The sequence below is a fragment of the Cynocephalus volans genome, chromosome 6, assembly GCF_027409185.1.
Source record: "Cynocephalus volans isolate mCynVol1 chromosome 6, mCynVol1.pri, whole genome shotgun sequence".
In the NCBI taxonomy this organism is placed as follows: Eukaryota; Metazoa; Chordata; class Mammalia; order Dermoptera; family Cynocephalidae; genus Cynocephalus; species Cynocephalus volans.
In genome coordinates, this window is record NC_084465.1 from 161695375 (window position 1) to 161713704 (window position 18330).

The 18330-nt window shown below is 37.7% G+C and overlaps 1 protein-coding gene across 5 annotated transcripts in view; it reads left to right on the forward strand.

Annotated features, from left to right (window-relative positions):
- The first annotated feature begins 2733 nt into the window (after positions 1-2733).
- The window catches only part of LOC134380228 (zinc finger protein 169-like), a 28756-nt gene continuing 13159 nt past the window's right edge, over positions 2734-18330 (forward strand). For 2 of the 5 annotated variants that reach the window (XM_063099872.1, XM_063099873.1), the window contains exons 1-4: positions 2734-2774; positions 3408-3644; positions 5888-5975; positions 17546-17672. In XM_063099872.1, the coding sequence (XP_062955942.1) occupies positions 5943-5975; positions 17546-17672 (160 nt within the window). In that variant the 5' untranslated portion in view covers positions 2734-2774; positions 3408-3644; positions 5888-5942. Of the gene's footprint in view, positions 2775-3407; positions 3645-5887; positions 5976-6195; positions 6293-11600; positions 11702-17545; positions 17673-18152; positions 18249-18330 lie in introns of those variants that run through there. The other 3 variants (XM_063099871.1, XM_063099875.1, XM_063099876.1) reach the window with 3 other exon arrangements.

Below are 18330 nucleotides of genomic sequence, written 5' to 3' on the forward strand. Positions count from 1 at the left end.
AACTGTATTAGTCAAAAAGGTCTTCCAGAGAAACAGAACCAATAGAAGATATATATATATATATCTCCTATCTACATCTGTCAGTTGTCTCTATTTCCTATATATATCTATATGTACATAGATAGATATAGATAGATATAGATAGAGAGAGGGAGACCGAGAGAGAGATTGATTTAAGGAATTGGCTCATGCAATTATGGGGGCTTGTAAAGTCTAAAATCTGTAGGGCAGGCAGGCAGGCTGGAAATTTAGATAAAAGTTGATGTTGCAGGCTAGGGTCTAAAATTCATAGGGCAAGACAGCAGGCTGGAAACTCATGCAAGATTTCTGTTACAGTCTTCAGGTAGAATTCCTTCTTCTTCTGGAAACCTCAGATTTTGCTCTTAAGGCCTTCAACTGATTAGATGAAACCCACCCAAATTATGGAAAGTAATCTCCTTTAAAGTTATCCGACTGAAAATGTTAACCACATCTATAAAATATCTTCCGCAACATCTAGTCTAGTATTTGACCAAACAACTGGTCACCAGAGCCTAGCCGAGTTGGTACATAAAATTAACCATAATACCATCCAGTGTATTTTTCAACTCAGACACTATAGTTTCCACTTCTAGAAGTTCAATTTCAGTCTTTTTTATATCTTCTATAGCTCTACTTACATGTTCAATCTTTCCTGTACCTTGTTGAACATATGGATTGTAATTATACTAAATGTTTTAGTGTCCTCATCTAATTATATCTTCTGTGCCATTTCTGGGTCATTTCTATTGATTGACTTTTCTCCTCATTTTGAGCAACATATTCCTGCTTCTTTGCACCCTGGCATTTTTTTCATTGGAATTCTGAAATCCTGAGTTTTCCCTTATTGGGTGCTCATTTTGTATTCCTTCAACTATTCTTAAGCTTTTCTTTCTTTTCTGGGGTGCAGTTATTTGGGGAAAACTTGATCTTTTCTAGGATTGGTTTTAAGCTCTCTTAGGTGAGACCAGAGAAGCATTTAGGCTAATTTTGTCCCACTACTGAGGCAAAACCCTTTTGAATACTTGATGTTGTGTGAATTATGAGATATCTACTCTGTGGGAATAGGCACTATTCCTGTCCCTTTGTGAGCACATATTTCCCTCTAATGCTTTCCAGTGGGTTTACCCCTGATGCTGGGAGTTTCCTCACATGCACACGTTGGTCAGCACTCATTTAATACCGGAGGAAGAGGGCCCTGTGCACATCCTTGGAGTTCTCCCTCCTTTTCTGTACTCTGCCCTGTGAATTCTAGCTACCTTGGCCTCCCCAAATTCCCAGCTCCATCTCCTCAACTCAAGTTGAACTCCACCCTTCTTTGTTCTGTGACCCCAAAATGCTTTCCGTCCAAAGAAGTTCAAGGGCTAACCTCATTCATTACCCACGTCTCTGAGATCATGGCCCTTCATTGTCTTCATATCTGTTGTTTCATATATTTTGTCCCTTTAAAAGCTGATTTAGGTAAAAGGCTAAATCTGGTCCCTATTACTTCATTTTGAGGAGAAGCAAATAGGAAGTAATTTGAAAATACCACTTTTGTCAATTCCTAGAAAAACAGTGTGTGTCTCTGCAAAGTTTGGTATGTTTCTGGGCTTTCGATTCTGTTACATCCAATAAACGATTTTTGTATCAGTAATTTTAATTATTGTACCTTTAAATTTCTTTAAATGCCTTTTCCCTCATTTTTCTTCTTGTGATCATTTGGGAGATATATATATATATCGGTGGCTGGTTTAAAAACAAAACAAAACAAAACGAACTTCAGAATCTTCTTCTTTGAAAAAACAAAAACAAAACCAAAAAAACCCCACCACGGTATTTTTGGCAGTTTTTATAAAATGCACTTCTAAGCACATTCATACATGCTGTTATTTAAAACCCAGGGGTGTAAAAATACAGGGGTGAATTTATAGGATGGAGAACAAGAAAACATCCAGGTAACTAACTTCTTTTTTTCTTTTTAAGTAAATTAAAATTACAAGGACCTTATAAATTAGTGCTCACCTAAACCACCCTTCTCATGTCCTTGAAAGTTAGTTCGATTTTACTTTCTGATTTTTCACAATTTCTCCAAGAGCTTAAGCGGCTGTTATTCAGTCATGCGATCGCGGAGTCCCAGTAGCAGATTCAGGTAACAAGAACCACACCGCCTTACCTGAAGCTCGAGCCAGATCCAGTGGTGAGGAGTCTGGACAGGATGGTCCCGCCCCTCACGGCGTACTGGGTAGTGTAGTCTCGCTCCCTGGCGCATTCTGGGTAGTGTAGTCTCGCTCCCTGGCGCATTCTGGGTAGTGTAGTCTCGCTCCCTGGTGCATTCTGGGTAGTGTAGTCCCTCGCTCTAGGGCATCCCAGGTAGGGGAGTCGCGCGCCCCGGGGCAGTCTGGGGCAGTCTGGGTCAGCGTATTTCCGCATCCCTACTTGGTCGCATGGCGCGTATGACCGTCCTTCCGCGGTTTTGGTGGGCGGGGTCGCAGGTAGTCCCCACTCCTGCGCCCCACCGCGGGGACGGAGGTCGTGGAAGCTGGCGTGGGCGGGCGGGGGAAGATCGGGCTGTGGCCGCATGTTGCTTGATGTTTGGTTTTGGGGTGCAGGTTGGGGGGCTAGCGGTTCACTTCGCAGGGGGAGTCTGGGCGAGTGTGTTGGGGTGAGAAGGGGGCGTTGTCTCGCGACAACCGGGTGGGGCTTGGGGCCCAGTATACTTCTCGTCCTGGAGGGGCCGGGGCGGCTTTGGACTGAGTTCTCGCGCAACTCCGTAGGTGCGTCCCTCGTGCTTTGGCGGCCGTGGGGTGGGATCGGCCTGGGGCACTTCCACCCCGACATCGAGACCGGGAGGTGGCTGGGCCAGTATGTTTTGGGGGGACACGACACATCCCTGGTTGGAGCAAACATCCCCACTGGTGGGGGCGTGTGGTGGAAGCATCAATCGGCTTGTTTATCGGGCGCGCGTGGCTGGGTGGTTCACACCGTTGTGATGGAGGCGCAGCTTGGCCACGAGGAGCCGGATTTGTGGGGGGGATTGCCTTAGGGCAAACATCCAGACTTGCCTGGATGATGGGGAGACACCCTGCGACTTGGGTCAGTGTCCTTGGGCCCTCTGGGCCTCTACAGCACCTCAGTGAGTTGGGAAAGGGCTTGGCGGAGATAAGACATTCGTGGCTTGCGTTGGGCATCCCCGTGTCCAGATTGCAGGCTTCTGCCGCCGTGTGGCTGTCTCCAGCACTGGGACGCTTCCAGGAACCATGGGGTGGAGCAAGTGGAGTGGTACACATAGGGCCAGGGAACTTTTCCCAGACCCCAGAGGGCTGTGGGCTGACCCCTGAATTACTGGGGGTGAGAAAGGGAGTGGGGGCCAGGCGTCCTGACTTACGTTCTTATTCTTAACTTTGCAGTATGAAAATATTGCAGACATAATCAGAAATAGCTGTGAAGTCCCACGGATTCGTCAATCAGATTCATCACTTACAAATGAATGATCTCTCTTCTTTCCCCCTGAAATCTGCAACCCCAAGTGTGGATTTCTTTGGAAATTGTCTGTTTCCCTAGGGGGCATGTGCCAGGGCCTGCAGTCTAAGTCCTGGCAGTTCAAATCCAGGTCTGCGCCTTCCCGCTGAGTCACTTTGAGCAAGGTACTTAACCTCATGGATCTGTTGTGAATGTGCTATGAAGTGTCTGGCACTTCTCTACTGAAGTATTTTAAAACAAATCCCAGATGTCATTTTATTTATTAATACCTCGGTATGCATCTTTTATGAATAAAGAGTTTAAAGAAAACAACCCCAATACCAGTGATCACCCTCAACAAAATTAACAAAATTTCCTTAATATTATTTAATATTCAGTGTTTAGTTTCCCCATTTGTCCCAAAAGATGCCTTGCTACGGATGTTTGTTCACTGTAAAGCATTCCAGAGTTTTCTCTGGCATAGTAAATTTCACTCTCCCCTTTGCTCCCAGGGCACTTTGTACGTGAGGACTCCAGGGCTTGCATGGTGCATCCCAACTCTCTGAGTGTCCCACTGGTTTGAGATAGTTCTTTGAGGGACAGGCACCTTGTCTGGCTCCTCCTCAGTCACTGACATAGTGCTTGGCACCCATCTCTGTGAGTGATTGGCTGTGAGCATAAGAGGAGTTGTCCTTTCTGCCTGGAAAGGGAAGTCCATGGGGGGTGATGGAAACTCAGGTGGGAAAAGGGGAATGGACTATGATTGGCAAAAGCCTTGGGTGCCAAGGTTGTAAGTGTGGATCTCGTTCTGGGGTCAGTGGGGTCCCCTGCAGGGTTTTGACTGGAGCAGTGTCATGATTTCTTCCTTCAGTCATTACCCTATCTACCTGCTCCCCATACAGTGAAGGTAATCAAAAAGACTGTCTGCACTTGATGAATCCAGTTCCTCTCTGCCCATTCTGTATTTAATTTCCTAATATTTGAAGTTTTTCTAGATATCTTTTTGTCACTTTTTTAAAATTTAATTCTATTCAGATTAAAGAACAAATTATGTATAATATCAGTCCTTGCAAACTTATTAGGAGTTATTTTACAGCCCAGAAAATAGTGTGTCTTGCTGAATGCACCATGGGCCTTTGAAAAGAATGTGTATTCTGCTGTTGTGGTGTGGTGACCAAATGAATAATATCAATTTGGTCAAGTTGGTTGTTCGAACTTTTATTTCCTTGCTGATTTTTTGTCAAGTTATTTTATCAATTGCTATGACAGGGTGTTAAATTCCTCAACTACAGTTGTGGAATTATCTATTTCTCCGTTGAATTCTGTCAATTTTTGCATCATGTTCTTTGAGGCATTGTTATAAGACGCATACACATTTACCTTTGTTATATCTTCCTGATGAATTGACCCTTTTGTTATTATGAAACAGCTCTTTGTATCTTTGGTAATACTTTGTCTTGAAATGAACTTTGTCTGTTCTTAATATAGCCACTCCAGCCTTGTTATGTTTACTCTTTGCGTATTATATCTTTTCTCAGCCATTTTTTTGCATCCGACCTATATCTTTAAGGGATGTTTCTTATAGACAACATATGGTTGAGTCCTGCTTTTTTTAAAAAAATCCATTCTGACAATCTGTGCCTTTTAATTGGAATGTTTATTTTATGTAATTATGGATATGATTAGATTTAGATCTGTTTTTACTGTTTGTTTTCTATTTGCCTCCTCTGTTTTTGTGTTCCTATACCTGCCTTCTTTGGGTCAATTGAATACTTTTTAGCATTCTAATTTAATTGCCTTTCAGCTTTACTGCTTTGTATTTTTACTATTTTTTTCTAGTTGTTACTCTAGAGATAACAATATATATTTAACTTTTCACAGCCTATTTAGAGTTTACACTTCATGTAAAACGAGGGCTCTTGTAATTGTGGGGATGCTGGCACCTACTTCTCTATCCTTTATAATTGTCATATGTATTGAATGTATGCAGGCTATGAATCACAAGGTAATTTTAATATTTTTGCTATAAACAGTAAGTATTTTAAAGAAATTAGGAGAAAAAAAGAGATAGTCTTGTTTGTGTATGAACATATTTACCATTTCTGGTGATCATCGATTACCAGAAAAAAAAGTTCATGAATATTTGCCTGTGGGCCCTCTAAGTCCTTTTTCTCTTAATGGAGTCCAAACAAAGTCTCACCCAGCTGCTGGAAGATAGGGGCTTTGTTCCCCAACCAGAGCTTGCTGGTCCAGCTCTGTGGACTTTATTTACAGGATACTAGCTAAGAGTTGGTTGCACTGATGTCCTCTACAACCTGCCTTTCTTACCTCCCCTGTGCCCCTACTTCGTACTGAATTGGGAGGCCAAACAGAGTGTGAAAGATGTTCTTCACAAGGACCCATCTCACTTCTCTCCTCTTTTCCCCAGATCTACCTCTGCAACTTAACTCTTCTCTAGGAAGAACACTCAGGAGAGCAAGAATATGGCCCCAGGGCTCTTGACAACCAGGGACGAGGTGAGTTCTGAAATTTTTTTCTAGCTCCATTGCCTTTTCTTGTCCTGGGGGTTGCCTTGTTAGGCTTAGGCGATGCTTATCCCTGATCTTGGAGGTATGACTCATTTTATCTGGAGCTCTTGTTCAGACTTCTTTGCCCCATTCATGACTTAGACATTCAGCGAGTAGTTAACTGTGATCTTCACTTTCTGGGAAGTTAAAATAGATTACTATTTTACAGGACATCCATGCTTATGTGCCCAGAGATTCCCAAGGCCTAAAAATGTGTAGAAAGGCTTTTGAGGGAGAAATTGTCTGAGCTGTCCTTGAAGAATCTGGTGAGTTGAAGAGTTGATCAGGAAGCCTAGATCATCTTAGAGACCAGGTGACCGGCAGGTTTTCCCTAATCATGTGGGAAGCTTGTGCATATAGTAGCCTTTGGCCACATTAGTTTTCTCTGTGTAGAGGTGAGGATTCTGACCTACTGTCTGCATGAAGTGCATGGATAAATTTGGTTTTGTAGGCCTCATGTTTTATATTTGAGTTTTATACACTTAAAAATTGGAAAATTATACTTAAAGGTCTGGGTTGGCTACTTCTCTGAAAATATATCCTCCCCACTGACTAAGCAGCATGTGAACTTGATGTAATTGAATGGAGTTAACATTTTCTCACCATCTAAACTGCTGACAGGCAGGGTACTTTTGTGCTGATTATATCAATTACGTAAAATATTTATCGTCATTTTTGCTAATTCAGTTTTGCTTTGACTATGCTATAAATATGTCAAGTGTAGAATGTTTTTGAGAAAAGAAATGGACATAATCATACTTCTGCGCTCATATAGTGGGTATTTGCATACTCCTGGATGAGTTAAAAATGATTGGTTTTGATGTTATCAGAACATCACTGAGAGCTGTGTGTCCCTCATTTCTTTTGAAGATGTAAGAGAGTTTGACAGAGAACGTGTGTGTAACACATGCAATTCAGGATATTTCGCAAGATAATAGGGGAATTTTTTCTTCTGTATTTTTCACTTTTCTGTGTATAGTGTCAAGAGAGAAGAATTCTTGGCCAAAAATGGAACACATTACATATCCTGTCCATCCTCCGCCACTTCCTGTGGGATCCATAGATCCTTGAGAGATGGTACTAATATTTCTCAGTACACTTTTTTTTTTTCCTTTGGTTTAGCCATTTCCTCAAGAAAAATTAATGAAAGAGTAAAAGTATCTGAGAGGCTTAGCTTTTGAAGTTGAAGCTTCTATACCTGGAAGAGTGTCTGGCACTTAAAAAATACTTTTTTGCATAAAGGGACCACAATCTTTAGTTATTTTGAAGGAACTAAAGAATAAAGGGGTATGTTTGTTTTGCTGTATGTTATTTGAGACATAGAAATTACTTATTTTATGATTTTTGAAATTACATTTCCAGGTACTTTGTTATGCATCAGATCTGAATTATATTAAAAAATCTGACCTATATATATACAACATGGCACTTAGGCATGTCTCCTAAGGGCTTTTGCCTGAAAGGAGAAATTGTAACTTGCAGTAGAGTTGTAACATAGAAGAAGGGCTGGCAGACACAGGATGTTAGCTGATAAGAAATTAGTAAGCACTTGTTTATTGGATTTAAAATTTTTTTTTGAATGTCTGCTGTGTGCAGGAGACTTTGATGGTCTAAAAACAGTTATATCTACAGCACACCCTCTGTTCTTATGAGACTCCCAGTTTATTTAGGGGTTTACCAATCATTGGAATTAAAAATTTTTAAAGATTTTTTTATTAAGATATAATCCACATACCATAAAATTCACCCTTTTAAAATGTACCTTTCAAAATAAAGTAAAATGTACATTTCAGTGGATTTTAGTATAGTAACAAAGATGTGCAACCTTCAGCACTATAATGTTTTCATTACTCCCAAAAGAAACCCTGTACCCATTTGGAATTACTCTCCATTAGCCCCTCTCCCAGTCCCTGGCAACCACTAATCTGTTTTGTGTTGTATGGATTTACCTCTTCCAGCTAATTCATATAAGTGGGATCATACAATTTTAAAAAACCAAACATATGTCATAAAAAATGGCAAAGTAGGGAAATACAAGGCTCTGTCCTTCCCCAGAAGCAAATAATGAGCCGGAAAAAATGTCAGAATCAACTTTTGTAGAACTCTGGAATCTAGTCAAAACTGGAAGACTTGGTGAAGAAGGGAGTGGCTTATTAGTGGCAAGAGAGTACTGTGGCATTTTAAACTGCCTAGCTACCATTAAATTGCCCAGCTACCACATGACCATGAGGAAGCTGAGGCACAAAGACTTTCAACTTTTTTAGCAAGCGCAAAGAACTAAGGAAACCACAGACATGGAACTAAAGGGAACCAGGTCAATAATGTTTCAACAAATAGAGAATATCAATAAAGAAAAATTATAAAAAAAGAACAATGTAGATAGTCTAGAGTCACACCATGCAATAAATGAAACAAAAAATTCACTGTAGGAGTTCAACAGCATATTGGAATAGGCATAATTAAGAGTCAGGGAACTAGAAAATAGTTCAATTGAGATTATCCATTTTGAGGAGTAGAAAAAGAAAAGAATAATGAAAAATGAACACAGCCTAAGAGACTGGTAGGACACCATCAGGCATACTAATATGCACATAATGATAATTGCAGAGGGGAAGGATAGAATATTTGAAGAAATAATATGCAGAAATTCTCCAAATTTGATAAAAAACATAAATCTGTACATACAAGAAGCTCAACAAACTTCAAACAAAATAAACATAGAAAGATCCACACCAAGCATATTATAGTCAAACTGTCAAAGCCCAAAGACAGAATTTTGAATGCAGCAAGAGAGAAGTGACTCATTAGCTCCAAGCAATCCTCAGTGTGATTAACAGCTGATTTCTCTTCAGAAACCCTGGAAGCCACTGGTCAGTTAGATAATATATTTAAAGTCCTGAAAGAAAGCTGTCAACTAAGAATTTTATACCTGGAGAAATAGTCCTTCAAGAATGAAGAAGAAATTAAGACACTTCTAGATAAATAAAGCTGAGAGAATTTATTAACAGATCTTCCCTACAAAGAATGCTTTAGGCTGAAATGAAAGGACACTAGACAGAAACTCTAAAACATGAAGAAAAAAAAAAAGAGCATGAGTAAATATAACTTTATAGGTAAATATAAAAAAGCCAATATTATTGTACTTTTTGCTTGGTTTATAACTTGTGCTTTTCCTATGTGATTTAAGGCAAATACATAAAAAATTATAAATCTATATTAATAGGCACACAATGTATAAAGATGTAATATGGGACAATTATAATATAAAGAGAGAGGGATGGAAATGTATAGGAGCAGACTGTGTACTATTTAAGTTAAATTTACATGTAAATGGATTATACTCTCCAATCAAAAGGCATAGATTAGCAGACTGGATTAAAAATAAAACTAAGAACGATCTGTATGTTGCCTACAAATAACTCACTTTAGATATAAGGAAGGAGAGAGGTTAAGAATAAAGGGATAGAAAAGATATTCCATGCAAATAGAAACCAAAAGAGTAGCTATATCATTGTGAGACAAAATAGACTTTAAATCATAAAAGTTATGGGATTAAGATGACATCATATTTTGATAAAACATACACTACAGAAAGAAGACATAACAGGTATAAACATATTTGCACCCAACAATATAGGCTTAAAGTATATCATGTAAAAGTTGACATCACTGAAGAGAAAAGTTCTATGATAATAGTTGGAGACTTTAATACCTCACCATCAGTAATAGCTAGAACAACCAAATAAAGAAATATAGAATTTCAACCACACTATAAATGAATTGCCCCTAACTGATATATACAGAATACTCCACCCAACAACAGCAGAATACATATTCTACTGAAGTGCACGTGGAACATTCTCTAGGATAGACCATATATTAGGCACAAAGTAAAACTTAATAAATTTGAAATTATTGAAATCATATAAAGTATCTTTTCTGATCACAATGGAATAAAACTAGAAATGAATAACAGAAGAAAACTGGAATATTAATGAATATGTGGGAATTAAATAATACTCTTTAACAATGAATAGATCAAAGAAGAAATCAAGAGAAAGAAGAATATACCTTGAGATGAATGGAAATGAAAACACAACATACAAAACTTATAAAATGCAACAAAAGCACTGCTAAAAGGAAAATTTATAGTTGTAATTGTATCTATTAAAGAATAAGAAATATCGCAAATCAGGGACTGAATTGTATGAGTACAGAACTAGAAAAAAGAAGAGCAAGCTAAATTGAAACCAGCAGAAGGAAGGAAATAATAAAGGTTAGAGCAAAGATAAATAAAAGAGATTAGATAAACAATAGGGAAAATCAATGAAATGAAAGTTGGTTCCTTGAAAGCACCGTCAAAGTTGACAAACCTTTGGAGAGAGTAACCAAAAAAAGAAGACTCAAATTACTTAACTCAAAAGTGAAATTGGAGACATTACTGTCAATTTTAAAGAAATAAAAAGGATTATCAGGGAATGTTGTGAAGAGATATATGCCAAAAAATTTGCTAACCAAGGTGAAATGGACAAAATTTCTAGAAACACACAGTCTATCCAAAGTGACTCAGGAAGAAGTAAAAATTCTGAATAGCACTATAACTAGTAAGGATATTGAATTAGCAATAAAAATCCACCCAAGAAAGAAAAGTCCATAACCAAGTGGCTTCACTTTTTAATTCTACCAAACATATAAAGAGTTAACATGGATCTTTTTCAAACTCTTTTAAAACGCTGAAAAGAGAATACTTTCTAACTCATGTAGTGAGAACAACATTACCCTGATAGCAGAGGTCACAGACACAGACACTACTAGAAAAGAAAATTGCAAGCCAATAGTCCTTATCAGTATAGATACAGTTCTCATCAAAACACTCCCAAACCAGATTCAGCACTGTATTAAAAGGATTATTTATCATGACCAAGTAGGATTTACTCCTAGAATACAAGGATGACTCAACGTGTGAAAATCAATAATGTAATACACCACATTAATGGAATGGAGGATAAAAACCATGATCATCTCATTTGATGTAGAAAAAGCATTTGACAAAGTGAACACCTATCATGATAAAAAACATTCAGTAAACGAGATATAGAAGGAAATTCCCTCAACATGATATGGGCCATGTATGAAAAATCCACAGCTAACATCATTCTTAATGGTGAAAGACTGAAAGTCTTTTTCCTAAGAACAGGAACAAGAAAAGGTGCCCACTTTCACCACTTTTATTCAACATAGTCCTGACAGTTCAAGCCAGATAATTAGGCAATAAAAAGAAAAGGCATCCAAATTGGTAAGGAAGAAGGAAAATTATCTGAAGGCATGATCTCATATCTACAAAACCCTAGAGCCCTCTGCTATGGCATGATTGTTTCCCTCAAAATTCATGTGTTGAAACTTAATCTCCAGTGTGATAGTATTAAGAGGTGGGGCCTTTAGGAAGTGATTAAGTCATGAGGGCTCTGCCCTCATGGGATTAGTGACCTTATAAAAGGGCTGGAATGAACAAGCTCAGCCTTTCTTTGCCCTTTCATCCTTCTGCCTTTCGTCCCCTGCTTTTGTGCCCTCCAGAGAATGCAGCAACGAGGTGCCATATTGGAAGCATAGACCGGGTCCTCACCAGACACCAGACCTGCTGGTGCCTTGATCCTGGACTTCCAGCCTCCAGAACTGTGAGAAACAAATTTATGTTCTTTATAAATTACCCAGTCTCAGGTATTTTGTTATAGCAGCATGAATGGACCAAGACATCCACAGAATCATTAGAGCTAATTAATTCAGCAAAATTGCAGGATACAAAAGCAACACACAAAAATAAGTTGTATCTCTGTACATATCCAATGAACTATCTGAATAGGAATTTTTTAAAAATTCCATTTACAATACCATCAGAAAGAATAAAATACTCAGCAATACATTTAACCAAGGAGGCAATAGACTTGTTCTACAAAACATTGCTGAAATAAATTACAGAAGACCTAAATAAATGGAAAAACATTTCCATGTTCATGAATTGGGAGACTTAAAATTAAGATGACAGCACTACCCAAAGTGATCTATAGATTCAGTTCAATCTCTATCAAAATCCCATTGTGTTTTTTTCCAGAAATAGAATAACCCATCCTTAAATTTATATGGAATTTCTTGGGACCATGAATAAACAAAACAATCTTGAAAAAGAAAAAGTTGGAGGACTTACACTGCATGATTTCAGTACTTACCACAAAGCTACAGTAATCAAAACAGTATTGCATGGATTTAGGATAGACATATAGATCTATAGAATAGAATTGAGAATCCAGAAAAAACCCTCATATGTATGGTCAATTGATTTGCAACAAGGGTGCCAAAGCCATTCAATTGGAAAAGGACAGTCTTTATACAAATGGTGCTTGGACACTGGATATCCACAGCCAAAAGAACACACTTGAGATAAATGATAAAGATAGAAAGCCTCAGCAAAGAAATAGAAGATATAAAGAAAAATTATATGAAACATTTTAGAACTGAGATAAAAAGCTCACTGGATGGGCTTACCAGCATATTAGAGGTAACAAAGAAATTAGTGAACTGGATAATAGAACAATAGAAATCAGTTGATTTGAACAATAGAGAGAAAATTTACTGGGAAAAAAATGAACAGAGCCTCAAAAATTGTGAGACTAGAACAAATGATCTAATATTTGTTTTATTGGAGTTTGGAAGGAGGGCAAGGGTGAAAAGCACTTGAAGACATAATGGCTGAAAACTTCCCTAATTTTGCAGGAGACAAATCTACAGAATTAAAAAAGCTGAGAAAATCTCAAACTGATAAACCCAAGAAATCCATGCTAGAACACACATTGTAATTAAACTTCTGAAGACTGAAGATGGAAAAAACATCTCGAAAGCAGCCAGAAAAAAAATAACATCTTACTTACAGGGGAGAAACAATTAGAATTCCGATGGCTTTCTCATCAGAATCTATGGAGGTTAGATGGAATTAGCACAATGATTTTCAAGTTCTAAAAAAAAGAACTATAAACCCTAAATTCTGTATCAAGTGAAAATATCCTTCAGGAATGAAAGGGGAAATCAGGACATTCTTAAGAGAATTTCTCTTCAGCAGACTTACCCTAAAAGAATGACTAAAGGCAGTTCTCTAAACAAAATGAAGCAATATAAAAGGAAACTTAAAGTTAACATAACTGGCCTGTAACTGCTATTTTTAGAAAGTTCTGCTTACAAGATTATACCTTGGCTGGCATCTGGGACCCTCTATTTCAGGAGGGATCCCATCAATTCCAGAACTGATAAGAATAGCTCACTGTGCCTAAACTGTGTAAACAATGTGGTTTATGCTGAACACTTGCTTGCTTTCTGGTCTCTGGAATTTTGGTATGTGCTAGGCAGAGGGTACCTGTATGACCAACCCCCATGAGAGATTTTGGACACTGAGTCTCTAATGAGCTTCTCTGGCAGACAACATTTAATGTTGTCACAAGTCATTGCTGAAGGAATTAAGTGGGTCATCATGTGTGATTCCACTGGAAAGAATTCTTAGAAGCTTGTGCCTGGTTTCCTCTAAACTGTCTCTTGTATTATTTTCCCTTTGCTGATTTTGGTTTACATGCCTTCACTATAACAGTCATAGCTATTTGTATAACTATATGGTGAGGCTTATGAGTCCTTCTAGTGAATTATCAAACCTGGGGGTGGTCTTGGGGACCCCTGACACAATCATGAAGAAAAGAAGAATATGGTAAGGAAATGTATGGGTAAGTACAGTAGGCATTCATATTCCACATGGTTTTTATAAACTATTTTTGATGGCTGAAGCAAAAATTAGTCCTCTGATGTGGTTTTAAAGGTATATAGAGGAAATATTTAAGAAAATTACATTTTAAATAGGAAGGGGATATAATAGGTGGTATGGTTTTGTATAATTATTCAAACAGGTTAAACACCCCCACCAGTAGATTGTGATAAGCAATACATATGTAATGCAGCACTTAGAGTAACCACCAAAACAGTCATCCAATGAGATACACTAGAAAACACTGTAGATAAATCAAAATAGAATTCTGAAAAAGTTCATGTAATCCACAAGAAGTCAGTAACAAGAAAACAGAAGCAAAAGATGAGAGAACAAATAAAATTTAGATGGTGGGATTAAGCCCTAACATTAATAATTACATAAAATTTAAATGGTCTAAATACAGCAATTAAAAGAGAGAGACTGGCACAGTGGATTTTTAAAAAAACTTGGCCCAGCTCCGTGCTTTCTGTAAGAAAGTCACTTCAAATATTACAATGTAGGCAGGTTAAAAGTAAAAGAATAAAACAGATAAATGATGCAAACATTAATCAAAGGAAAGCAAGAGTGACTCTATTAATATCAGGTAAGGTAGACTACAAAGCAGAGAAAATTACCAGAGACACAGAGGGATATTATGTAATGATAAAAGGGGGTCAGTTCATCAAGAAGACATAGTAATCCTAACTTGTGTGCATCAAATGACAGAGCTTCAAAATTATATGAAGGGAAAAATCAAAGGAGAAATATTCAAATTTACAGTTAGTTGGAGACTGTTACTTGGAGACTTCAAGACCCTTCTCTCCATGACTGATAGAAGACATAGATGAAAAATCAGTAAGGACTCATTTACACCATGAACCATTTACACCAAATCAGCATTTATAAAACATTCCACCCAGCAATAGCAGGATACATAGTTTTTTCAAGTGCCTATGTAAACATATACTAAAATTGAAATATCCTGGGCCATAAAATAACATAAAACATAAAAATTTGTTTAGCCTAACAAATTTTTAAAAATTGAAATCATACAGATTTTATCTCTAATCACAATGGAATCAAACTTGATGTCAGTAACAGAAAAATAGCAGGAAAATCTCTAGACACTTGGAAAGTAAACACACACATAAGTAATCTATGGGTCATAAAGGAAGTCTCAAGGCAATAAAACCATGCATGAAAATGAATGAGAATTTAAATATGATATATAAAAGTAGGTGGATGGAGCTAAAGCAGTGCTGAGAGGGAAACTTGTAGCACTATAATGTATACATTAGAAAAGAGGAAGTCTCAAGTCAGTAATCAATGCTTCCACGTCAAGAATCTAGAAAAATAAGAGCAAAATAAACTCTAAGGAAACAGAAGGAAATAATACTGATAAAGGCAGAAATCAATGAGATTGAAAAACAGAAAGAACAGAGAAAAGCAAATACAGCTGCTTCTTCGAATACATCAGTAAAATTCACAAACCTCTAGTAAGACTAAGAAAAAGAGTAGACACCAATTACCAGTATCAGAAATGAAACAAGTTATATTACTAAATACCTCTGCAGCCATCAAAAGGATAATACCAGAGCATTATGAACAACTTTATATCTGTAAATTCAACAACTTATATATGAAGTGGACTGATTCCTTGAAATACACACACTATCATAATTCACTCAATATGAAATAGATGATTTGAGTAGGCCTAATAACTATTAAGGATGTCCAATTTGTAATTTAAAAACTTTCACAGAAGAAATCTATAGGCTCAGGTGATTTTACTGTGGAATTCTGCCAAATGTTTAAAGAAGACTTAAGACCAACGAATGCCATGCAATTTCTTCTAGAATGTAGAAGAGGAGGGAACACTTTCCAATTCACTTTATGGAGCAGGTACTACCCTGATACCAAAACTAGACAAGGACAATACAAAAGAAAGCTACAGATTAACATCCCTCATAAATATACACATGAAAATCCTTAACGAAATACTAGCAAATCTTTCCACAATGTATAGAAATAATTATATGCCATTACAAAGTAGGGTTTACTCCAGGGATGCAAGGCTGGTTTCATATTTGAAAAATCAGTCAGTGTAATCCACCATATTAATAGGCTAAAGATGAAAAAGTCACAAGTTGATGTAGTAAAAGCATTCGACAGAATTCAACGACCGTTTGTGAACAAAACAAAACAAACTCTCCGAACAATATGGAATGGAAGGGAACCTCCTCTACAAAAAACGTTACCGGTAACATTACTCCTCTGAAGCTAACATTATTCTTTTTTTCTTTTATTGTGGTAATATATTTAACAAATAAATTTTACTATTTTGACTATTTTTAAACGTACAATTCAGTAGCAGTAAGTACATTCAAATGTTGTACAACCATCACCACTATCCATTTCTAGAACTCTTTCATTATCCCAAATAGAAACTGTGTATCCATTAAACAATAACTTCACAGTCCCCAATCCACCCAGCCCCTGGTAACCTCTATTTTACTTTCTATGAATTTGCCTATTCTAGGTACCTCATATAAGTGAAATCATACAGTATTTGTCCTTTTGTGACTGGCTTATTTCACTTGGCATAATATTTTCAAGGCTCATCTTTTGAAACATGTATCTGAATTTTCTTCTTTTTTAAGGCCAAAAAATATTCCCTTGTATGTATATCCACATTTTCTTTTTCCATTTATCACTTGATGGACATTTGGGTTTCCACCTTTGAGCTATTGTGAACAATACTGTATAAGTATCTGTTGGAGTCCCTGCTTTCAGTTCTTCAGGGTGTATACCTAGGAGTGGAATTGCTGGATCATATAATAATGGTGTATTTAACTTTTCGAGGAACCTGCCAAACTGTTTTTCATAGAAACTGCACACATTTTACATTTGCATCAACAATGTGCAAGGTTCTAATTTATCCACACCCTGAAAAACTTGTTTTCCATATTTTTGGTAATATCTATTCTAATATTTGTGGAACACTATTCTTAACAGTGAAAGACTGAATGCTTTCCTTCTAAGATGGGGAACAAGCCAAGGATGTCTGCTCCACTACTCTTGTTCAACATAGTGCTAGAAGTTCTAGCCAGAGCAATAAGGCAAGAAAAGGAAATAAAAGGTATATAGATCATTAACAAAGAAATAAAACTGTCTCTGTTTGCAGAGGACATGATTGCCTATGTAGAAAACTGAAAGAACCTAGGGGGAGAAACTCCTAGAGCTAATAAGTAAGTTCAGCCAGGCTGCAGGATACAAGATAAGTGTACAAACAATTTTATGATATATCATAGCAATAAACATATGGTCACTGAAATTAAAATACAATACCATTAAAATCACTAAAAAAAAAAGCTGAAGAAATTCTTAGGTGTAAATCTAACAAAACATTTATAGCATGTTTATGCTGAAAACCGCAAAATGCTGATGAAAGAAATCATAGAATATGCAAATAAATGGAGAGACACGGTGTTCATCATAGACTCACAGATCAATAGAACAGAATAGAAAAACCAGACATAGACTCAGCATCAATGTATGGAGGGGATTAATAGTCTTGAACACATGGAACCGGATTCAGGTTTAAAACAGGATCTATAAATCTCACCTGCATGTCCTAGGACAGCCTTCTTGCTGCCTCAGCCTTGGTTAGTTGCTTAAGTTAAATTGATTAGTGGGCAAGGCTGGCTCTTAAGTGAGCAGGTATGTGTTTGTGTTACAGGCATTAATGGCCTTCCAGGATGTGGCTGTGGCCTTTACCCAAAAGGAGTGGAAGCTACTGAGTCCTGCTCAGAGGACCTTGTACAGAGAAGTGATGCTGGAGAACTATAGCCACCTGGTCTCGCTAGGTAAGGCTGGCCTGTTTTAGGTCTCACACTCTACTTGTGGGCATCTTAAGCTTTTATGTAGCAGCCTCCATGCTTCTGACTCAGAAAGAAAAATATTTTTTTCCCTATCCCCCCAGAGAATGTCTGGATTTTGTAGTGAAGTTTTATGTGTGTTTGTGTGTGTGTGTGTGTGTGGTATCTGACACTGCATTTCCAGGCCTCTTTTCCCAGACTGGGCCTCTCCTCTAAGATTATCTTGCTTCAAATGGGGGAATATTTTTTATTCACTCAAGTACTGGGTAGAATCATTATCCTGCCTTCAGATCCAGGATCCTCTTCCCTTATTCTTCCTTTCTCAGCATTCAGTAATTCTTTACTACTCAGTTATGCGTCCCTACCACTTTCCAGGTTTATTGCATTCCCTGGGTTGGCCCTGAGTTCTGTGACAGCTTCTTAAGCCACTAACCCAAGGTCACCTTAGTTTTTTTCTCATGTGAGTAGGAATTGCTTTTTCCAAACCAAAACTCATCACACATCTGGAGCAAGGGGACGAGCCCTGGAGAGTGGAAAACGAATGTCTTCTGGACCTTTGTCCAGGTGAGTGGGAAGCCCTGGGAAGATGGAGATGCTGGGCAGTTAGGGGCTCAGCAAGTGAGGAAGGAGGGGCCAACTTTGAGGT